The sequence below is a fragment of the Equus przewalskii genome, chromosome 31 (genome assembly GCF_037783145.1).
Source record: "Equus przewalskii isolate Varuska chromosome 31, EquPr2, whole genome shotgun sequence".
NCBI lineage: Eukaryota > Metazoa > Chordata > Mammalia > Perissodactyla > Equidae > Equus > Equus przewalskii.
In genome coordinates, this window is record NC_091861.1 from 3,132,447 (window position 1) to 3,157,292 (window position 24,846).

General features: G+C 38.5%; 1 protein-coding gene across 3 annotated transcripts in view; it reads right to left on the reverse strand.

The window, feature by feature from the left end:
- WDR64 (WD repeat domain 64) overlaps nucleotides 1-24,846 on the reverse strand; it is a 115,567-nt gene that overhangs the window by 64,989 nt on the left and 25,732 nt on the right. For all 3 annotated transcript variants that reach the window (XR_011535314.1, XM_070602319.1, XM_070602317.1), the window contains 2 exons: nucleotides 13,282-13,361; nucleotides 3,725-3,864 (listed from right to left, as the gene is read on the reverse strand). Coding sequence is in view for 2 of the 3 variants with exons in the window: in XM_070602319.1 (XP_070458420.1) it covers nucleotides 3,725-3,864; nucleotides 13,282-13,361 (220 nt within the window). In the remaining variant the exon portion in view is untranslated. The remainder of the gene's footprint in view (nucleotides 1-3,724; nucleotides 3,865-13,281; nucleotides 13,362-24,846) is intronic.

Here is a 24,846-nt window from a genome sequence, read left to right on the forward strand (position 1 = left end):
TAATTTGAAGGAATGTTAGATGAGTAAAACCTGTTACTTGTACTGTAATTAATAATAATAATAATGATAGTGACAATAATAATGACAGCTTCAGCAAAAACATGTATGTGCCTCGTTTGCTGTTCCTTCTGCCTAGATTGCTCTTTTCCCAGCTCTTCATGGGGCTGGCCCCTCCTCCGTCATTCAGGCTTTGGCGTTTACGTCACCCCCTCAGACGTGATTTTCAATCACACCACGTTATTGTGTTTTCTGTCCATTATAATACTTATCATACTGTTTTCCTACGAATTTCTTACTTTGCTTGCTTGTCTCTCTCTTCCCCTAGAATGTGAGCTTCCTGCGAAAAGCGCCATGTCTGCCTTGTTCAATGTTCTCTCTCCAGAACCCAGAACAGTACCTCAACACACCGTAGACACTCATGAAATAAACGCCTGCTGAATAAGTAAATAAATGACCTCATTTAATCTTTATAACAACCCTGTGGGCTAAATACCAGTCTGTTTTACACAGAAGAGACCGGGTGGAACGATAGTAAGTAGTTTGCCCAAGTGGACCTGCTGGGATGCTTGAGCGAGCATCATCTTAACACTCCTTCCATTTAAAAGAAATTGGAAAGCTGCTCCCTTCTGTCTCTTCACCACTGGGCATGAACTTTTGGTAGAAAGTTGGCCTAAACTTTCGCTAGAAAGTTTTATATATATATATATATATATATTTAACTCCCTAGAGGAGAATTCATCACAGGTTTTAGTTTAGTGTCTCAAAACCTTCACTGTCTTTCCAGTACCTTTTTAAAAATTAAGAAAATTTCAATTAAATTTAATTAAAATTAAAAATAGTTTCCTTATTACAAAAGCAAAGCTTATTTACTGTAAAAAATAGATAAGCAAAGAAAGAAAAAGAAAAAGAGAAAAAAGAAAAAAAGAGAAACCCAGAAAAAGAAAGAAAAAAATGTGAAAAAGAAAAAAATTTAAAAGTCCACAATCTTGCCACCCAGGTAATCACTATGATCTTGCCGTTAATCATACCTGATAACATATGATAGACAAAGATATATTTTAAAATGGATTAATTTCTTTCCTATTGTTTCGCTATGTTTCACATAATATATTGTTTGGATATTTTCTTATCAATATTCATCTATATAATGTTGAAAGTCTATATGATATCCCTGCTATATAAAGGTATCTATCATAAACTACTGAAGGGGGGCGAGGGGTCCTTGAAGGAAGGAGGTCAAAAGGTACAAACGTCCACTTATAGGATAAATAAGTACTAGGATGTAATGAACAACATGATGACCGTTAACACCGTTGTCTGATATGTAAGAAAGTTGTTAAGAGAGAGTAGATCCTGAGTTCTATCACAGGGAAAAACCAGATTTTTCTTTCTTTTTTTTTGTACATATCTGAGGTGATGGATGTTAACTAAACTTACTTTGGTAATCACTTCACAATCTATGTAAGTCGAATCATGGTGCCATCCCCCTTAAACTTACACAGTGCTGCACCCCAATTATATCTCAATGTAACTGGAAAATAAATAAGTACTGAATCAAAGCCTTATTTTTAGACATTGAATTCCTCACTCTCCTTCCCTTCCCTCGTTCTTTCTTTTTTTTCCTTTCTTCTTTCCTTTCCTTTTTATTTCTTATTTCTTAAACCAATATAAGCAATAGCGCAATGAACATCCTTTTGCATAGATCTTTGGCACTTATCTGATTACTTTATTAGAATAAATGCCCAAAAGGCTTATGCCAGCTTTACCCCAACAACACTATGTGAGCATGTCTGTCTTCTCTGCCCCCGCTTTTGTTTCCCTACTGATTTGTTAAAATTTTGTCTATGGATGTTATTCCGGTTTCTGTCATTTCTGTTGCATTTTTGCCCCCTCTGCTAGCTGTCTTTATCCTTTTTTCTGTGTCTAGGGAGGCTGTCCCGGGTCGGAACAGCTAGAGGAGCAGCTACACTTAGCCACTAGGTAGCTATGTGACCTCGTGCAACTTATTTAGGTCTCATTTTCCTTTGTGTGTACAAAATTGGGATAATTACCTTATAGGGTTGTAATTAGCATCATCCGAGTTGTGTGTGTAAAATATATACCACAGTGCCTGGCACATAGTTAGCATTTGATAAAGGATAGCTATTATTATAATTTACAGAATTTGAATGTTTATGTAGTCACATTTAATTTTCCTTTAGCCATAGGTATTATGCTTAGGTAATACCCGGAGGCTATATGAACATACACCTGTATTTTCTGGAAAATTCTAGCATTTCTTTGGTTTTGTACTTTACGTTTAAAACCTTTAATCCATATGGAATGCATTTTGCTGTTTGTTATTGAGTGATAATGTTGTTATATATCTTTTCCTTATATGGTTAATTGGTTTTCCCAACATTTAATGAACAACTCATCCCTTGCCTACAGATTTGAAATGCTGCTTTTATTACGTACAAAATTTGCCAACATACTTGAACTAATTCTTGCATTTTCTCTTTTGTTTCACGGATGTGTGTAACTATTCCTGTATCGATTACTGCTGTTTTATTTATTGTGGCTTTACAATATGTTTTAATGTCTGACAGGGAATGTGCCATCTTATTTTAAAGATTTTTACTTTTTCCTTTTTCTCCCCAAAGCCCCCCGGTACATAGTTGTATATTCTTCGTTGTGGGTCCTTCTAGTTGTGGCATGTGAGACGCTGCCTCAGCGTGGTTTGATGAGCAGTGCCATGTCCGCGCCCAGGATTCGAACCAACGAAACACTGGGCCGCCTGCAGCGGAGCGCGCGAACTTAACCACTCGGCCACGGGGCCAGCCCCAGGAAATGTGCCATCTTATAATTATATTTTCCAAAGTTTCTAGGATATTCTTATATATCAATACTTTTACATTAAGTTTAAACTTAGCAAACTGATATTTAAATAATTCTGAATAGCATTAAAGATACAGCTTAATTTGATGGAGAATATCTTTTACAGTTTAATGTTCCAATGCAAGAACATAGGGTGTCCCTCTGTTCATGTTCTTAAATAAAAGTACCTCAGAAAAAGTTCATAGTTACCTTAATAGTATTAATAGTGAATATTGCTTGGTAAGCTTATTTCTAAGTATTTCGAAAGCTTTTGGTCTTATGGGTGCTATCCCTTTGACCATTTTTTTTTTTCTAACTGGTAATTGCTCTTACACAGAAATTTACTTTTATAAATCATTATAACCAGTCACCCTATTGAACTTAATCTTTTCTAAAAATTTTAAGGTGATTTTATTGATTTTTCAAGCAATTACATTATTTGCAAATATTGTAATTCAGTCTTATTTCTAATATTCATAACTCATTTTTCTTGTTTTATTACATTGGTTAGAACATTTAAAACACTGTTTAATAACAGCAATAATAACAGAAATCTCTATTTTTCTGTCTTTAATGGTGATGTTCCGGTCTGTAATGGGAAAGCCTCTTGTGTTTTACTATTGAGGATAATACTGGCTCTCTTCCCAATGCTTTCTCTTTTGTCTTTAAACATGTTCTTTCACATGCTATAATCAGTAGAAACAGAGAAGAGTGGCTCATCATTTTCTTCTCCACATTGACAATATTTTTCTCAGTGACTACCAGCTATTTCATTCAAAAATTCTATGTGTTCTAAATTTGCCAATAGTTCATTTTCAGGGAGAAAATTGTTTGTTTTGCTTCCTTTTTGTTGTTTTCTTTTTGTTACCTTTGCAGAGGAAAGGCTAATGACGTGCTGATCTTTCTCATTTGTCACAATCTCGGTGATGCTGAACATGTGCCCCACAAGCTTCCCCACTGGCTTGGTGCTGATACTGGGGTGCCACAACCGCAGCACCTTGTCATCCCCTGAAAAGAAGGACATGGGAAGATTATTTCCTCAGGGATACCGGTGGTCAAAGTTTAGTCTCTCTCACGCGATCGCATCCTTGTCTTTCTTCTAATATCACAACACAGTCTGTTTCTCCCAGGATGCATTCTATGATGGACTTACCAAGAGGCTAGCCTGGTTTTTGGATCTGCTGCTTCTCGTCGAGGCTGTTTGGTAGTAATTTTATTTACACATACAAATGTGAATTCTTATAAATATTTTACGAATCCTTTTCTTGATTCAATACTTTCCTACTCATTCATGCATTAATGTATTATTTATACTTTATTTACTTCCACAAAGTATTTAAGGCAGCTGTTCTTTTGTTTTCACGTTCTTAAATTATGCAAACATTACAATAATAAAAGAAATCAAAGGAAGAGGAAAATTGCACATAACCTCTTCCATTATGACAAATCAAGTGTTTTCGTTTTTCCATCTTCCCTTCTAGCACATATCCACAAGCACAGGTAATTTGTATGTAGCCACCATCATAGCATAGACGCAATCTTTTTAATTGTTAAAATCATATGAGCACAAGATAAAAGATTTAAACAGTATGGAGGGTATAATTTTTGTAAAAAATGTCTTTTTTCCCCTCATAATCCCTACTTCCGCTCCCTATAGGTAATCACTGCTAACTTTTTTTTTTATCTCTTTCAAAGAGACTTTTTATTTTCAGAGTTAAGAATAACACTTTTCCATTCATATCTAAATATTTCAGATTATTTTCAGGAAGTACTTAGGAAGATCACCATTTCTCAACAACAAAAAATCAGTATTCCTAATTTTTACCTTTGATATACACATAAAAAATATATTATAAATGTTGCCAAAATACAAAAATCACTGCTTTAAAATGCATTTTTACAAAGAAATCATGGCATACTATACTGAATGCATATAAAGACAGCTCAAACTAAAATTTTGTAGAATAGATTTATCATTTTGTTATTATATGTAGATTGAAGGGAAAGTCACTTCCTTTTTTTTTCTAGCTTTATTGAGATATAATTGACACATAATATTGTGTAAGTTTAAGGTGTACATGTGATCATTTGATCTATGTATATATTGCAAAATGATTACCACGATAAGGTTAGGTAACACATCTATCACCTCACATAGTTAACTTTTTTTGGTGTGTCATGAGAACTTTTAAGATCTACTCTCTTTGCAACTTTACAATACAGTATTATTAACTATAGTCACCACACTGTACATTAGCTCCCCAGAACTTATTCATCTTATAGATGGAAATTGGTACCCTTTTTAAAATATAGATTTTATATTAAATATAATTAAATATAATTAATATAAAATATGAATATTTGATATTATAAAATAAAATATGATTAAATAAATATATTTAATGTAACTTTAGAAAAATGTTAGATATATTTCTAGGTACATTTTTCTACCCACTATTTCTTTTTCATTTATGGAAGACCACAGGTCCATGCCTTCATAATTGTCATTTTAGTTTTTGTCTATTTGTCTATTGATAAATGGTTCTGAATATTCTAGTTTTGCAGTTTATTCAGCAACACAACAATAAATAATTATTGTATTTTGGATTACATACTGAGGATAAATTCCCAAAAGTGGGATCACGGCATTAAGGTGTATCAAAATTGTTATGATTTTAAAACATATTATTAGGTTGCTTTCCAAAATGGTCGTACCAAATCCAAAGGCCATCAGCTCTACATGATGACACCAGTTTCATCAGACTCTGGCCAGCACAGGGACATTATCATGATTTTAAGTGTTTGCCATTTTAATAGGTATAAAAGGATACTTTGTTTTAATTTATATGATAGCTAATACTGTTGAGTATTATCTCCCATGTATATCTGCTTATCATATCTCCTTCCTCTGTGAGTCGTTTGACCATATTCTTTACCCATGATCTATCAGAATTTAGATGATATTAAAAATTAAAATTTAATTAAAAATTTATTATGTACATGCACACATCCAGTTTTATGATAAAGACTGGCTAACTGTTCACCAAACCCATATTGTCTCTTACTGGGTACACAGCTAGACTACATTTCCCAGACTCCCTTGCAGTTAGGTGTGGTCACCTTACTGACTTTTAGCTAGTGAACTATGAGGGTTGATTTTAGATTTTACAAGACTGAGAAGAAATACATTTCCATTGTGTTTGAGTCATACATTTTGGGGTTTATTTGTTGTAGCAGCTAGTGTTACCTGAACTAATGTGTAGTTGTAATCTAATTGTATTTTTTTTTAAGGAAGACTACCCCTGAGCTTACATCTGCTGCCAATCCTCCTCTTTTTTTTTTTTTTTTTTGCTGAGGAAGACTAGCTCTGAGCTAACATCCATGCTCATCTTCCTCTACTTTATATGTGGGATGCCTACCACAGTGTAGCTTGCTAAGCGTGCCACGTCCACACCCGCGATCTGAACCAGTGAACCCCAGGCCACTGAAGCAGAACGTGCACACTTAACTGCTGTGCCACTGGGCTGGCCCCTAATTGTACTCTTTAAAAAAGTAATCTAAACCATGTATAATCGTTTACAAAATATAGGATATTTTTAAGAGACTGGATTCTCTATTGCACAAATAATTAAATGTCATCCTGGAAGCTGAGTCATAAAAATATCAAAGAATTTAGGGGCTGGCCCCATGGTCGAGTGGTTAAGTTCGCGCACTCTGCTGCAGGCAGCCCAGTGTTTTGTCAGTTCGAATCCTGGGTGCAGACATGGCACTGCTCATCAAACCATGCTGAGGCGGCATCCCACATGCCACAACTAGAGGGACCCACAACAAAGAATATACAACTATGTATGGGGGGGCTTTGGGGAGAAAAAGGAAAAAAATAAAATCTTTAAAAAAAAAAATCAAAGAATTTCAAGTTGGCACCCTAGAAGTTATATCATTCAACTCTCTTATATCATAAAAGAAAGAAACTAACTCTTAAAGATTTAACAATTTTAATTAAATGATTCAATTCGATTTAACTTAATTTAATTATTTAAATGTTATTTGTCCAGAACCACATTTCAGAAAATGACGTCACAATTAGGAATACTGTGATGCATTGTTAAGTATCTTACTTATTACCAAGAATCTTTACGGCACTAGAAAAAAAAGAATTGTATAATTGCATTATAACCTAAGTTATAATTTATATGTAGTCTAAGTTATAATTCACAATTTCTATATAAAAAACCTAAAATTCAAAATGGTCATTTTAATTAATCAGGTAGCATGCCTGTGGCCGCCCGCAGGATGAATTTGCTGATATATATGGGATTTTTTAGTAAATAAACTTATCCAAACTGAAAGAACCAGTTGGGTAAGAAGAATTAGATGATTTGCTGGTTGGATATTTGTAAGCCAGGTAAATGTGATAGATATAGAGGGTTCCATAATTCTATGATTATTTTGTTGGGCCCCATGAAAAAGAAACATAGCATTTTCTCTACCTTTTTCTTTCTCGCCTTTGAGTATCTCAATCCATCCTTCAACTCTTAGCATAGCTCTCCCTCCAAAAATATTCCAGGATGTCTTCACATTCTTCAAAACTTAGTGCCCCTGCCTATGTGCCCTCTCCCCCTGTCATCTTTTATAATTGATTATTTATTTGACTGAGCCATCCAGTAGACTCCAAGTACCTTGAAGGCAGGATTTTTCTTGTTTATTATGGCATCTCTAGTGTGAAACCATAAAAATGGTATACGTTTATAGTAGGAGTTCAAAAAGTATTTATTGAATGGCTTCAATAACTTCAGTGTTGGGACTATGGCTTCTAGCTCAGAGGTTTAACTAAGTGACAAAAGACTGGGAAAATGTGGATCTTTGTTGAATGTTCCTCTGACTCCTTTGATAAGGCCAGCTGTTTTATTCTAGAGGTTCTCACATCCTGAAGCGTTTTTAGAGGTGGGCTGAAAAAACTCAGGGTACAGCTGACTCTTAGTTCAATTTTCAGGCAACTGCTGTGGATTGAATTGTATCTCCCGTAAATTCATACGTTGAGGCCCTAACCTCTAATGTGATGGTGTTTGGAGACGGGGCCTTTGGAAGGTCATTAGATTTAGATGAGGTCATAAGAGCGGGGCCCTAATGATGAGAGTAGTGCCCTAATGAGAAGAGACGTCAAAGAGCATGGTCTTTCTTGCTCTCTACCTGCCCTGTGAGGATATAGTGAGAAGACGGCCATCTACAAGCTGGGAAGATTGTCTTCATTAGAAATCGACCATACTGGTACCTTGATCTTGGACTTCTAACCTCTAGAACTATGAGAAAATTAATTTCTGTTGTTTAAGCCCCTGAGCCTAGGGTATTTTGTTAGTATAGTCTGAGCTGACCAAGACAGTAATCAAGATATTTTAAGGACTATTGTCAATGGGTAAGTGGGATATTTTCTCAAATTTAAAACTTTCATGTTACCCTAATTAAGAATAAGAGGGAAAATTTCTTGAGAAATTACTGTACACTTGGCATTTTTCTAGATGTTGAGGATACAAAGAAATTCTAGTATTGACCCTGCCCAGAATCCACTTTTTCAGAAGACCAAACCTTATACTCTTTTAGACTTAATTCCAACATTTCCTCCCTAATGCCTTCCCTGATCACCTTGCCCAGCCTCAGAAGGAGTTAAGACTTCTTCCATGTTCTTGGGGTGTTTTCTTCAGATTTCTTTTATAGTATGAATCTTATTCAATTAAAATTGTCTCTTTACACATCTGTTCACCCATTGTCTGGTGAGCCTTACATCTCTCATTTAGAGCAGTGTTTGACAAATAGTAAGTGCTTAATACGTATTTGCTAGGTAAATGAGGTGGCTAGTAGAGTCACCCATGAAGGGGTTAAGAATACATATTTTGAGAAAGTCTGCCTTAATTTGAAACCTGGCTCTATCACTTACCGGCTTTATGACTTCGAGTAAGTCATTTCGCCTCTCTGTATCTAAGTTTCCTTATCTATACAATGGGGATAAACGGAACTTATGTCATAGCTTTATCATGGAGATTAAATGGGACCATCCACGTCTAATCTGAACAGTTCCTGGACTGGAGCTGACTGTTATTACTACTACTATTATTCTTCTTCTAAGTCCCTGCCATGGACAATGGATTGTACAAAATTTTTCAGGAAGAGAGAGAGGAATTGATACGCAGATGTATGAAATGTGGTCCCTGCTACTGAGAGTTTATAATATAATAGAGCAATAAGGCAAGCATGAAAGATATAGAGGGAACATAAGTATTCATAGAAAGAATATGAAATCTGAAGATAGGACTTGATACTATAATATATGATGGTTCACAGGGGGTTAATTCCTTGTTTCTGTGTTATTTTCCACTTATTTTCTTTCCTTTTTTTTGTTAATCTAGGATTTTCAATAAAGCCACACATAAAAGATAGGATTTTCTTTCTTTCAGCAAGCTCTTATCCCAGTGCATGAGTCACTTGGTCAAGTGCGTCACTCTTGATGAGATGAGCTGGCTCAGTTCATCGAGGAAAGCAAGGGAGGGTGCACCTGTAGTGAACCAGATACTGTGGCCCAGAAGGATGGGGGCTGGGAGCAAAGAGGACTGACTGGTGCTCGGTTCTCCCAGCTAATGTGTTGCATGGGTTGTGGCAAATCATTCTCTTTTCTGGGGCCTCAATTTCCTTATCTGTGCAATTTTGATCTGCATGATTCCTTCCAACTCTAAAGTTTTATGGCTGTGTGCTCTGGAGGGAGAGAGTACTACAGTGAGCAGAGGGCAATCTGGAACTTTCAAAGGTAATGAGAAAAACCCCAGATGATCAGTTACATGTTTCAAACTGAATAATTTCAATAATGCCCTATCTTGCCTGTATTCGCTTTTCACTGGCAGTGGCCAAGAAGTATCACATTACTCAGGTGGGTTCAGAACCCTGAGCCTCAGGCCCACAGATAGTCCTAGACAATGTTGGCCAGGGTATCACCTGAAATGGCCATTATCACTCCTGGAGGATGAGGCCAGGCTCTCCCCAGAAGAAAATCTATGACTTGTGTCAATGAAAAAGGATGCAGTGGAAGATTGCCCCCTGAGAAATGTCCAGCCCTCTTAAACTAAGAGCTTTGTCCCTTGTGCATGGTGAAGGAAACCCAACCTTCCAGATGTTCCCTGTTGTCTACCACCAGGGTCCTCTGGCTCTGCTTGCTTTTCGTTGATAGTAATGGAATCCTTACATAGTCTGTGTGGTGGCTTTTTTGGAGCCAGAATGAGCAAAAAGGGACATGATTCTAAGCTCTAAATACCTACAGTATTTCATCTGTATTATTATTCTTATTTACTTGTTGACTGATGCTCCATTTTGTATTATAGCTATCTATAAACGTGTCTTATTTGTACCATTAGATTTTGAATTCTTGAAGGTTAGAATACAACCTGATTATTATGAGGTTCATAATGCCCGGTCCATAGCGGTTGTTCAATAAATATCGGTTGAATAAAATATGAACAAATGCATGCAGAGCCCCGAGATGACTTGGATGGCAGATAATTATTGTTATACACTAGACCTTCTAAACTAGGAGTTTAAGTCTTAAAATGGCCAATAGAGACAACTATTGGGTAAAAAAATTCTTGTTAGTCGCCAAAATAATGCTCAGGAAATTTTCAATTTTTTTTGTAAATACCTTGTCCTAGTTTGGTTTTTTTTTTTTTTTCTCCAAGAGCTTCTGATTTTTCAAGCTCATCAAATGTGCCCGCACATTTAACACATTCAACTATGCCTCGCAAAGCTGATGGTGTATTTTGAGTCATCAGCTGGTACATGCAGTACATTTAGCACTGTGCTTGGCTGAGTTACTAATCAACAAAAGTATTCTCCTGAGAAAAACGTGTTTTCAGTTATTGAGGAATTGCATTTTCTGCTAATAGAGGCTCCATAGCTGTGACAATTCAGTAAGTTATGCATGGTGAAAAGTGTTAGTTGCTTGTCAGTCATACTGCTAACGAGCACTGAGGTTAACGAGAGTCAAACACCTTCATCCATAAACACTAAGTAGTTTCACTCCCAGAACTTTACCAAACAGATTTTGTTTTCTAGAAATGATTAAAATACTTAAGATTACAAAGTATATGAAAGTTGGTCAATTCTTATGTTTTGTATTCTTTTGTGTGAGAACAAAGGGCTGTCCAAAGGAGGGCGATCAGATTAATATGACAGTGTATATTTTTAGAAAAATCAGATTTTAGAAGTCAAATCTCATTTTAGTCACATATTTAAGTATTGCTTTTTCAAAGGATTTCATGTGCAGAGTTTGAGTTGAAGTAGGCTAGAAGGCTATTCTTTTTACCTAACTGAAGATACACAGTGGTCGGTGCAGCATCCATTGCAATTTGATTCCCAGGGAATTTTGCAGCTTCCTTGTGCCCCACTACTGCACTTTCCTTCCCTCATTTCTTGAAGTGCCCACCACCACCTTTTGATGTGTGGTTTAGACGAGGAAACATGCCCATTTCCATTGCAAGTAATAATCCAAGACTGTCATCAACTCAAGAAGGGGCAATGGCGATCAAGAAATTCTGATACAAACATTCCATTTCTTTTTTTGAAAACATCTAAATTTAGTATTTGTTTCCCTATGTGTGTAGACCTCAGTACGGAGCTCTTGGAATGATAACCTTAATTAGTACAGCTTACAGGCTTGGATTCCTGTTTGTTCTAAGAATCATCACTACCAAGCTTCTGGAAACTTGCTCCCAGTCCAAGCCACTACTCCCACATACTACTTTGCAGACTTCTTATCCATATGCCTTCTTTTCCTTTCTTCATGACCTTAGTTGAAATTTAGAAGTTCGTGACCAATTAATGCTTTGCTTTTCTGAATATACAAAGCTGTGACTATGTATTAAATAACGTCTAATTGGTAAACTGAGTTCCAAATTCTCCAAAAGACATTTTAGTTTATCTCCCTATGAACAGGAATTTCTTTAATCAATGGAATCAGAGTATTTTAAGGTCAAAGGGATCTTGGAATTTACGTAGTCCAACTTCCTCATTTTATCAGATAAAGAAAATGAGCGACAAGGAGAGATTAAGTGATAGTTGGAAATCACATACTTGGTTAGCGGCCAGCTTATGACTAAACTCAACTCTTCTAACTTCTAGTGCATTGTCTTCATTGTTTTGCTTTCTAGGAGACTACTATACAATTTTTTAAAGTAATATTTGAATCATAGGCTAATTTTAACTGAGTGTTATGGAAGGCCCAAAGCTGAGCACAGGTTTAAATATAAACCTCAAATGCAAGTGTACTTGAAAAAGAATTAATTTTATACCCTCAGGGGAGATTACCCAGTCATGAAGTGAGATGCAGCTATCTTTGTACTTAATTTCAATGTGTTGTAAATGGATCGAATTAACATTTATTGAGAACTTATTGTGTGCCAGGCATACATTATCTCAATTAATCTTACATATCAGCATATGAAGTAGGTGTTTTTGTTTCTGTTAGCATTATTCTTAGCTAGTTTGTATTGAGTTTGTATTGATTTATTAAGTGCAAGACTCTGTGCCCAGTACTTTTTTTGGATTTGTTTAATTCTGATAATAGCCTTGTGAGTAGGTACTATTATCAGCTCCACTTTACAGATGAGATTGAAGCTTAGAGGAGTGAAATGACCTGCCCAAGGCCACACAGCTTGCTAGTAAGAGAGCCAGGATTTGCACCTGGACTGTCTGACTCCAGAGCCCAGGCTCAAAGCCATCACACTGGGATGGAAGCCCAAGATCATAGATCAGGAGCCCGAGGCTCAGAGATTATTTCCGTCTTCTACCTCCCCCTCAGGCTTCTGAGATGGTCAGCTTCTCCTCCATCTCAGCAGAAGGCCTTGTTTTTATCCCCCACTCCGATTACCTCTTAACTGTTGGTATGTTTCAAGGCTCTATCCTTGGCCCTCTTGTCTGTTAACTCTAGAACGCTGGCTCCTGACCTTTTTGGTCATGAACCCTTTGAATATTTGGTAACATTTTGACTTTCTCTCCAGAAAATGCACACAGACACACATGTGTCATTCTACCTTGGGGGCTCCAAGGCTCCTTTCAAGCCCACACTTGGGCCCCGGGCTAGGAACTCATGCTGTCACACACTGAAGTAAGTTCTAGACAAGTTAGAGAACTAAAAGCAAAATATAAACAAAAGAATGAGAAAATAGTATAATAAAATTTGTTTCACATATTTTCAGGCTGAGTGACATCAAATCCAAAGCCACAAAGAAAAAGACTGAGATGTGACTTTATACAAATTTTAAAATTTTCTAAAAGGTTTTCCCAGCAGTAAAATTCTATAACTTTATGAAAATTTGATAACTATGTTAATTAAAGAGAGCACTGTTTGCAAAGTAGAAAATCTCTGTGCAACATGAACTGTCCTCTTACCTCCAGTGACAATCACATTTGCTTTTATACAGTAACAAAAAGTGTTGGCTCCTCTTGGCATGGCAAACTCTCTGACAGGCCTGGGAAACACAAATTAGATGTCAACCTTGTATAATTTTCTTTATAAAACAAATTGCAAGGGGCTGGCCCCTTGGCAGAGTGGTTAAGTTTGCGTGCTCTGCTTTGGCGGCCCACGGTTTCACCGCTTTGGATCCTGGGCACAGACATGGCACCGCTTGTCAGGCCATGCTGAGGCGGCATCCCACATGCCACAACAGGAAGGACCCAAAATATACAGCTATGTACTGGGGGGATTTGGGGAGAAAAAGCAGAAAAAAAAGAAGATTGGCAACAGGTTGTTAGCTCAGGTGCCAATCTTTAAAAAAAAAAAAAAAAGCTAATTCCAACTTATAAATACAGTCAATAGGCTCATTTCTAGTCGCTTGTAAATCCATTTACCCACAGAAAATATTAAAATAATATTTACTGACCCAGAGAGTCTACTTGCTCCGTAATGCGGTGATATTAGCCCAGCACTTCATATCATTTCTGTCTAAGAAGAAACACAGCCTCCACGCTGGGGCTGGGCTGCGCTGGTGGTAAGGATGGTGGAGATATGGCAGGTCTTAATCCAGAAAGCACATTCGGCAGCTGACTGAGCCCGTTTGGTAGCACATAATGCCAGGGACACATTTGGACACTTCCTCCTCTCTCACCACCCACCTCCAACCTGCTGTCAAGTCCCACTGATTTTACCTCTGAAATATACCTGGAATCTGACCACTTCTTCCCATCCCACCGCAGCATCATGGTTCAATCCCATCTTCTCTGACCAGAACTCCTGAAATAAACTGCTCATTCCTCAGCTTCCACCATGGCCCATTCCTTTTTCCCCAATCCCACCCAAATCCTGTTGTCATGTTGCAGCCAAAAGGGTCTTTGTAAAACATGAACTGGATCACATGGCTTCTCTCCAGTGGCTCCCCAATGCTCTTAAAAGCCACATTCTTTCACCTGGGTCCCCTGGCCCTGGGTGGTCCCTGTCACCTTTCCAGGCTCACCCTATGCCCTCTTCTTCCCCACACGCTATAATCCAGCCACGCTGCCCTCGCCTGCCTCCTTTCTGGGCACACTGAGCTCTTTCCCTCCTCAAGGCCTTCTGCAGAGGCCGAAGATATTCTTCACCCAGATGCTAGCCATGCTAACAACCGTCCTTCTGTGGGTGTCAGCTGCAATGTTGCTTTCTCAGAAAGGTGTTGCCTGGACTCCACCCTCCGCCCCCACCAACTAAATAATGACTTTCGTGCTATTCTCTCCTAGTACCGTGTTACTTTCCCTTAAAGTATATAGCATCTATCACACAATTTTAGTATGTATGTTTTGAGCATCATTTAATATCTCTGAGTAGTGTTGTGCTGAGCTTAAGTGAGAATATGTGAGCTTAAATCCTGGCTTCACCACTGTGCCTCAGTTTCCTCATTTATTCGATGAGATGATAATAATACTGACCTCAGAGACCAGCAATAGTTGCAAGCCGTTACTGCATGTGACCAGATGAGATAACAGGAGGAAACAGGGTCATTGTGAGGAGGGACCACCAGCAGGCACTGAAGACAGAGCGGGTGGAAAAGACAGCACCTGACCTTTGTCTGAAATGTGTATGTTCCTTTTTCTTTTTTTTTCCCTAAATACATATTAGCATACACTATTCTGTTCTCTGTTTTTTCACTTAATAATATATCTTTAAGATCTTTCCAAATCAGTACATAAAAACTTTCTTATTCTTTTTTTACTGCCACAGAGTACTCCCCTGTATGATTAAACTATCATTTATCTAATTTCTGAGGGAGTCAAGCTTGTCTCAGCTCTTTTGTGATTACAAATAGCGCTGCCATGAACAGTCTTTCTTGTGAAAGTGTCATTTCGTACGCATGTATTTCTGTAAGACAAGTTCCTAGCAATGGCCTTGCAAGTCTAGGGGACGTGTACTTGTAATTTTGAGAGATACTGCAGCTCCTTTTAATTTTTTGGCCCAGTGGACTACGCTTCTTTAAATGCAGCTCTTTACAAAAACTGGGCCTCATAAAACCTAACTATTACGTAGCTTATTTTGGGGGGTTATCTTTGCGATATTGACTCTAAGGGAAATACCCGGAAGCATCACCCTGGACTTCAGGCATGAATGGATTTTCACGACAGCTACCTTACTTCTGGATTTAGGGTATAAAAGCTATGGACGTGAATTAAACACAAGCTGTGGAGTCCTCAAAGCACAGTCACAAAGCCAACGAGAGAGCATGGAGATGAAGTCTGAACTGCCGTCTTTGGAAGGATACAGATTTATGATTTGGCTTAAGCATCTCTGTTTAATGTCAGAAAAATTGTGAAGAAAACATTTGCTCAACTAAATTCAGGTATTTACATAAGTGTCCCTTACTGGAAACCAGGAGCCATATGTAGCTTTTTCCAATAAAGTTACTTTATTCTTCCTTAAGCCTAAGGTAAATAGCATTGCCTAGACCCCCACATCCAACTTCATCAACTCTTAACTTACAAGTCAACTTTATGAACTTCTTTACTTAGGTCAGAAATTCTCAAGGCCTTAGAGCAGTGGTTCCTAAATCTGGTTGTAGCATCAGAATTACTTTAGTTGTTAAAAAATAAGTTCCTGGTCCTTCCTTCTAACGTAATAGATCAGAATCTCCAAAGATGGTGCTCAGAGGTGTATACTAAATTTTTCCCCAAATTTTTTCTCATGTATACTTCTACAAAATTTACTTGTAAATTATATACATATATTACTCAATTAATATAGTACATATATGATAAAACAAACAATAAAATGAGATTAATATTTAAAAGAAATAGATTTTCTAGAATTTTCTACCCACATTCTGATGGATCATCTTATATTCCCCCCTAGAGTATATGCACCCCGCTTTGGAGACCTCACAGGATATGGGCTGGCTCCTGATACACTTTCAAGAAAGACTATGAGAGCTCTTTTTGATTCTTTTTCACAGGAGCCCCCACAAGAGGGGGAGTGGGAAGGGCAGACTTCCGCGGCCCTGACCTCAGGCAGGTGGAGCTCAACAGGGCTCATAATTTCCAGTGAGAAAGTTTGTTTCTCCTGGTGGATAGAAATACAGTCTTTATTTTCCAGACCCACATAATCAAATGTACTACAAATGAATAAATGTGCCTTTAAATAAAACCTGTTTCAGTTAGGAAGGCTCATATAATTGATGCCAACCTGGAAAAAGCTTGAAAAATGAACTGCTTTTCACAGATATTTCATATACATATTCAGCTGCGTATTCTCAAACAGATTGCTTTTTCATTGTTGCTTTAGGTGTATCTTACTCTAAAGAGAACACACAAGAGTGTTCAAAAGACAAACACTTTGTGAGAAACCTGTTGTAGTGAGCTCAGCTAGCATTTCTACAGCTTTTTACATCTGAAGAGTGAAGAGTGTTCACATGTACCCTGCCGTGTGGTGAGATATCTGGTTTGGGGCTTGAACTTGAGCCCAGGTCCTCCACACTCTGCTCCCTCCTCAGGGATGGGGTGGAAAGGGTGAGGGGGGTGCCCTCTTGGCCAGGGTGCCTCAGTGAGCCCCCTGTAAACGCCACCCACAGCAGGATGGCACCAGACTCACACTCTCATTGTCCATTCTGTAACAAAATCAAGTGTTGATACCATGGGACTTTGAACATAGAAGGCTCCCAATAAATATTTGTTTGAAACCCTTAAGGGACAAAAAGCTGGCTGATGATACCACTTTCCAGAGTCACGTAGGATAGAAATGTATGGATTCTGGGATGTTCCCTCTGAATTTTTCCCTGGTACTCTTGAGATAACAGCACTTCGGGAAGAGAAACATTTTCTAACCATTTCTTCAAAATGGAAAAAAAAAACCCATTGAACTGTCAAAAGACTGCCCGAATGAGAGCGTAGTCAGCTCAGTTTTCCTGCTGTTGTTAGAAAAGTTCTCCAGCTTTGACCTGGGGCGGGAAGAGGGGTGATCAGATAGAAGGTAAAGGGTGACTCGCGGGGGCACGTGTCACATGATTGGGTTTTTACTGAATGTAAGGTGATGCCCAGACAGGAAGGCATTCCAAGGGGATCACGTGATTGCTAAAGAAGATCCATTGAGCAAACAGTGTGTCCTTCTCTCTTTTCTGCCCTGGCAGTGGGGATAGTTGTTGGGAGTGAGGGCAGGGGACCAAGAAGAAGGCATTTTTATTTTCTCCTTGATGGTGTGAAGTAAGAAATTTCAGAGTGCCCTAGGTAAAGCTATTTTTTAAAGTGGTCCTCACTTTGAATTATCACCTGTCATTGATCCACATTGTGCCCATTACCAGGGGACAAGGTAGGGTACAATAGAAAACTCTATATCAGGACTTGGCAAACCTTTCCTTTAAAGAAGCAAATGATAAATATTTTAGACTTTGCCAAATAGTTTCTGTTATCACAACTACTCAGCTCTGCCCTTGTAGCACAGAAACAAGCATAAATAATACATCCACAAGTAAGCACAACCATGTTCCTATACAACTTTAATTGTTTTTTTAAGATTTTATTTTTCCTTTTTCTCCACAAAGCCCCCCAGTACATAGTTGTATACATTTTAGTTGTGGGTCCTTCCAGTTGTGGCATGTGGGATGCCGCCTCAGCATGGCCTGACGAGCGAAGCCATGTCCATGCCCAGGATTCGAATTGGTAAAACCTTGGGCTGCCAAAGTGGAGCGAGCAAACTTAACCATTCGGCCACAGGGCCGGCCCCTACACAACACTATGACCAAGGAAATGTGAATTTCATATTATTTTCATGGGTCACAAAATATTCTTCTTCTCCTGACTTTTTCAACCATTTAAAAATGTAAGAACCATTCTTAGTTTGCAGATGTGAAGACACAGGTGGCCCTCGGGATTGGCCCCCAGTATTTTCTGACCACTGCTCTGGATGCAAGACCATGAAGCCCAAACAGTACAAGTCTATAATAGCTCCACCTGCTCTCCTCAGCATTCAGATTCTTTTTTTGATACTTTTCAGTGTCTTCATTAGGGAAACAAAAGGAGGAATAACATTTATTGATTTCTAACTATGTACAAGGCATTAAGCCAGACACTTTGTATGAGTAGACTTAGGTAATTTTTATGACTAGAAGGTTAGGTATATTCATTCCCATTGAAAGATGGGAAAACTGAGGCAAAGAAGAGCTAAAAGTAATGTGTTCCATGGTCACCAAACCAGTGAGTGCTAGGACAGAAACCAGTTCTGTCTGGCTCAACAGCAGCCCTACTGAGGAGCACCACCCACTTTCCAATATAATCATGTGCCTCCAAGTTGGGCAACTAATAAAGGTAATGCCGAACAGTTAGTTGCTCATCTCTTGGAAATTGTCAAGTTATCGAAGGGTTAAAGGTTCAGCTTGCATCGTGCAACAGGCCGCCGTGCTTTCACAGCATAATTAATTGCAGATGTTCATTCTCTTGCCAGTACAAAGCTCCATTTGTCAAATTGCCATCCAGAATTATAACCAGAATGGTGATCATTTTTGAAATGGAAATTTTTTTGAGAGGAATTTTTTCCTGCCTTTTTGGGAGCTGTGCTGGCTCCCATTGTAACAGCTGGCCAATTATGTCTTAGTATAAATGCAGTTTCATCTGGCTCAGCTTAAGACTAATTATAGGAAATTGCAGAAATAGGACTATGTTGGCTCTAGGGAGGGAGTGGACCCAACTCTCCGTCTGTGGAGATGACTCTCCAATGACACTGGCAGTTCAGGAAAGCATGATTACACTGCATCACTTGAGAAATCTCTTGGCTTCTAGATTTAGAAGTCGAGTGGCCCAAGGAAGTAATTGAAAAGCTCATCCAGAATCTGACTGAATAGATCAATGTTCACCATTTGCTGAGGCTGTCTGAGAATTTTTATCCCAGTTTCCTGACTCCCTTGGGCTGAATGTATCATCAGCCACATTCCAGGAGATATGGTAAATATGAGGAAGTCCAGAATTGAGCTCAAAGACAAACTCCTAGCATTGCAAAATAGATGCTTTTCAGAGCGAAGACCAGAAAGTTCTGGCTAGTATGCAAAAGAAAACTTTCTAGATAATCTAAGTGTTTATGACTACTAAGTACTGAATCTGTGAAACACCGTAGAGAGTAGGAATTTAAATTCCCTACAATACCATTACATGAATAAAAAATACATGCGAACATACATTTTGAGGAAACACATAAACAAAAAGATATATTAAGCCCAGTAGAATGGTTGCCTCTGTTTGTCTATGTCCACACACGCTTGTGCACATGTGTGAAAATGGAATGGGATATGAAGATAAAAAGGACTAAAATAAGAGACGGAGAGTCTGAGAGTGTGACTAACTCAATTCTCTTCTTGAACTTACTCCACACGCACAAGAAGGACTTAGATTTGCCTAGAATCGTGCTAGTTGAACGGCATATTTTCCCTGACGACAGAGGAGGTATCCAATCTGAGTGAGATCAAAAAGATCACTATCTCATTAAAACCTAACACCAGAATTCCCCACTTGATTCACAGATCCTGACGCTTGGAAAAAGGGAATACTGGCCCCATTCTAACTTATTCTCAAAGGAAAAGATTAGCGCCTTTCCTTTCCTCCACTGTTGGAGTATTTATTATCATAGATTTAGACAGCACGTGGAAATCAAAGTGTTCTTTATAAACCCATTCTTCATGAAAAAGCTTAAACATCTATAAGCAAATAATAATACTTTCAACTGTTACAGTCTTTTGCAGTTTTCAAAGCACCTCCATCCATCTCTGTTTATTTGAGCAGTACAAAAATCCTGTGAGGTAGAAAGTTAGTATTATTCTCATTCATAAATGAGGTTGTTGAAGTTCAAATAAGTTAAGCAACATGCCCAAGACCACCTGGCCAATAAATAAGTGGCAGAAGTGACATTAGAACTCATTTGCTCCCTTGCAAACTTATTCCTCCACTTAAATTCTCTCTGTCTTAGTAAATAGCACAGCCATGCAAACAGTCCTCCAACCAGAAGCCTGGCAGTCACCTGCTGCTCCAACGCTTTCCTCAAGATCTCTGCATGATTTGCTCTTCACTTCAACAGACCTGCGATCAAATGATATCTCCCCAGAGCCGTCCCTCCTGACCATCCCATCAAAAATACCGCCTCCCATCACTCTCTGTCCTGTCACCCGTCTTCATTTCCATAACATGCTCACGTAAATTTGTATTATTTATTTATTTGTTTACTATGTTTCTCCCACTAGAACATGCACTCCAGGAGAGAAGAGACTTAGTCTTTTTTGTAGACCATTATATCACTTCTTGGAACAGTTTTTGGTCTGTAATAGTCATGCAATAAATATTGCTGAGAATGAAAAAATGAAACTTAGATTCTTCTCTTTCCTTTATTCCTCTCATCCAGTAGGTCACCAACTCTTGTAAATTATACACCAATCTGTTCTTTCTCCATCCTTCCTTCCACTGATTATGTTCATGTTCTCATTTCTTTTCTACATTAGTACCGTGTCTTCCCAACGGTCTCCCTCTTTTCAACTTTCCTTTCCCCAGTCTGTTTTCCACCAAGCTGCTAGAGTGATCTGTCCAAAACACATATTTTATCACTCTCCTGTCTAAAGCATTCAATGGCTTCCTGTAGCTTTCAGGTTAAAATTCCAACTCTTTAGCATGGTATGCAGGTCTTTTCATGTTTGGCCAGTCCAGACTCAGCTTTTCCAACTCTTCCTCTCTGTGTTCCCATCATATTGAATCACCTATACTTTCCAGGACTCACCACCTTCCATTTCACTTTATACCTTTGTAAATGCCGTTTCTTTAATATGGCTATTTATCACTTCACTCTCACTTGATTGCTTTGCCTGGCTAACTCTTACCAGTTCTTCAAACTCAGCATGTGTGACACCTTCTTCGTGAAGCCTTTCCCAATTTTTCTCTCCCCACAATCCTATCTTAAGATGCTCTGAGAACTCTCTTCTGCTCCCATACACCTCTCCTGAATCTGTATCATGGAACTTATCACCCTCCATGGGAATCTATTTGTTTTCTTCCTTAGTAGACAGGAGAACAAGGACCTAGTCTTATATGCATCTTTAAATTCCCAGCACCTAGTACAGTGCCTCAATCAGAGTATTTCCTAAAATAATACATATTCAGACTTCTGCTCTAAAGCTTCTTCTGAGTCATCTATGTAGCTTTGCTCAAACTATAAGACAATCAGAAAGAGAATGTTGGATAGATAAAAAATCAACAAGCTTAGTGTCTTGGAAAGACACACTCGTAAACATAATTAAAATGCAATAAATACAACGACTGAGGTATGTAAAGTGTACCTAACCCAGCTGGGAAAGGGGGTGCTGGGAGAAGGTCAGGAAAATTCCCTAGAGATGGTATCATCTGATCCTTAAAAAAGTATGGGGTCAAATACACCTCCATAAAACTGTAAGAAAATTTAAAAATAAAAAACTTGCTCTTTTCCCAAAAAAAGGGGGGTGGCCGTTATGCAGGTTGTGGTAGAGAAGTAAGGGGAAGAGTGGGGAGAGTATTTCAGGCACTGAGCACGTGCCAAGTCCCAGCATACGGTATCCAGGGAGCAGCAAGAAGTGCAGAGTTACAGGAACCTAAGTGCAAAGCAGCAAAGGGGCCAAGGTGGAGAGGTTCACAGGTTATGGAAGTGCTGTGGTAGAGGATGGAGAAGCGTGAAAGCTATTGAGATGGTTGGCTATCATCTTCATAAGAATGCTCTGGAAGAGTATTGAGGCAAGAGGCTAGTTGAAGATAAGAGCTTAAGGGGAGAGAGGTACAGAAGATAAGACAGATTTAACAGGTATTTGTAAGGCAATATGGGCGAATTTGGTGACTGATGACTGTGGGAGTTGAGGGAAAGGAAGGAGTCATGTGGGATTGCTGGATTTCTGCCGAGGGTGATTTGATGGATCATGGTGTCATCAAGAAAAAATGAAAATGCTATAAAAGGCACAGATTAAGAGGTGGGGGAAGTGAAGTTCGGTTTGAACATATGAGTTTAGGGGTATGAGATGTCCAAGTGGAGATGGTGAACAGATATATGTAAGTCCAAAAGTCACAATAGCTTGGGTTTCATCAGCTTATAGGTATTAGTACATTGAAGAGGAACATCACCCAAGGATTGAGTAGAAAGTGAAAATTAAAGTTGACTAAGGACAGAACTCTAGAGAACACCACCATTTAAGAGCAGGCACAAAAAGAGGAATCACAAGGAAGAAGAACAGACAGTAAAATACTAGGAGAAAACTCTGGCTTCCCAAAAGTTAAGAGAATAGAGTTTCTGGGTGGGTGAAATCAGTAATGCTGAATGCCCCCAGACTATCTGATACATTGTTTCCACTGGTTTGCTGATGTAGACATCATTGGCAATGTGGGAGCCCTTTTCATAGAGTAAAAGGGGGAGCGGCTATATTAGAGAGGGTTATAGAGGGAATGAATAATGCAAGATAGTAAAGATAGTGAATGCACACTACTCTTTCCAGAAGAAGTGTAGTGTGATAGATCAAAGGAGGTTGTAGCTCAAGGAAAGCATTACTCAGATCACAAGGGACTTGAGCATTATAGGTTGAAAGTGAGAGAGTGGGAGAAACTGAAACGGCAAGATCCTGCAGAAGAAGGAGTTAAGTGGAATGTCACCCATGGAGGGTTTGATACCTCCATTTCTGAAACAAAAAGAAAAGACTTAAGGATGGGTGTGGATATAGAAAATCTGCAAGATCTGGGGTGTTAGGGAATGACTCCTGAGGTCTCAGGGTTTTTTGGTCTTGTAGGAGGACAGGATATCCATGGAGAGTGAAAGGAGTTGACGTTTGGAATAGTCACTAGGGAACAGGACAGGGAGGATATCAAAGGTGTGTAAAAGGATTGGGAGGCCGCGCCAAGGTCTCTGCTGAGTGGAAGGGTAGGGATTTTGCTGATTGATGCAGTGGACAGATAGGGATGTAAAGCAAAGACGAATGCTGGTGAGATATGAGCTCAGATGGTTAATCTGGAGTCCAGGTGGGTAGGGAGGGGAGAAAGTCAAAGAGAGGGATGATAAAATTTGACCTAATGGAGAGACGAAGCACTGAGCAGGTGGAGTGGGAGTTAGAGCATTTAAGAGTTGATAAGGTAAGACACAGAGGTCGGAGAGAGGGATCCTGGCGTTTCTGAAGAGAAAAGTTCTACGTGCTGGAAGTTAGGGCCTGTCAATATTGTTCAGACTAATCTTTTGATTTCTATTTTGTAATGTTAGTTTGACAATAGGCAACTAAACACACCAATGTACAGATACTCTTTAAGAAGGAAGAAATAAGTCACTTCATTCGTCCAAATGCTGACTAGTTATGTTTATTGTGGCTGCTGGATACTTTCTTGTTTAATGAAATCGCTACCAAATGTATTTACATAGTCCCCTATATAAGGTTTCTTGTTTTTATCTCTATGGGCTTGCTAGAGGACTATCATTTATCACTCCCTTTTCCGAACTCCTATTATGCCTATAATCCTACCCCATCCAACTGGCCTTGAACTGCTCTGCTTTGCAGTGTGAATTATCCTGTGCAGTGGTGTGCTGGTAGATGTTTCGTATTCAGCTGGGGCCAGGGAAGAGGAGATGGGAGAGTGCCACTGGTTTATAACACAACTCTTGCCATTGGTTTACAACATTTGCTGTGCTCCATGGTATAAATATTCCTATCATGGCAGATTTCAAACTAGCAATGTGATATCTCTGAACATGGAGCTGAGAAAAGATATACAGTTTCACACCGTTATATAGTACTTTTATGTTCTCGAGGACATAAAATCCTCAAAAGCATAAACAATAGTAAAATGTAGTAAAATAAATAGGAAGTCATGAGTTTTGAGTATTTATTGCCTTTGTTTTTAATATAATTGAATTGCGAGCTTATTTTTAAATGATGGCCGTGTTTAACAATAAGTTTGTCAAATTCCTGAAATCTTAGCAATCAGCTCTCATTAGCCAATATGAGCTGGCTCCAACATACCACTGATTTCATATCTATATTTCTTGTCTTCCCACTTAGATTTTAAGCATTTAAAGGCAGGGGTCATGACTTAAACATATTTGTATTGTCCACAGTGCTTAACACATGGTGACTTAGTAAATATTTATTGAATAATTGATACACTTCTGGATTAAAGGCTGAACTACATGACCTGTATAACTTTCTGGTTGCCGTATTAACTGCTAGAATTACCCTGGTAAGTGTACTGGAGATATCTGTGCTGTTAAAATCATGGCTGTAGATTTGTATAGCTAGGAAATTAAAACCCCCTCTCTGGATGTTGAAGTAGAATATATGTTTTCTATAGGACCACAAGGGCATATTATATTTGCATACATTTTCACAATATTTCTTTATGGCTATGAATGTATTATGAAATGCCAACATAGTATAAAATCAAATTGACATTTATCCTGCTTGCTATTCTCTGAGCTTCTTAGACCTGGGGTTTGGTATCTGACATTAATTTGGGGCAGTTCTCAGTCATTATTGC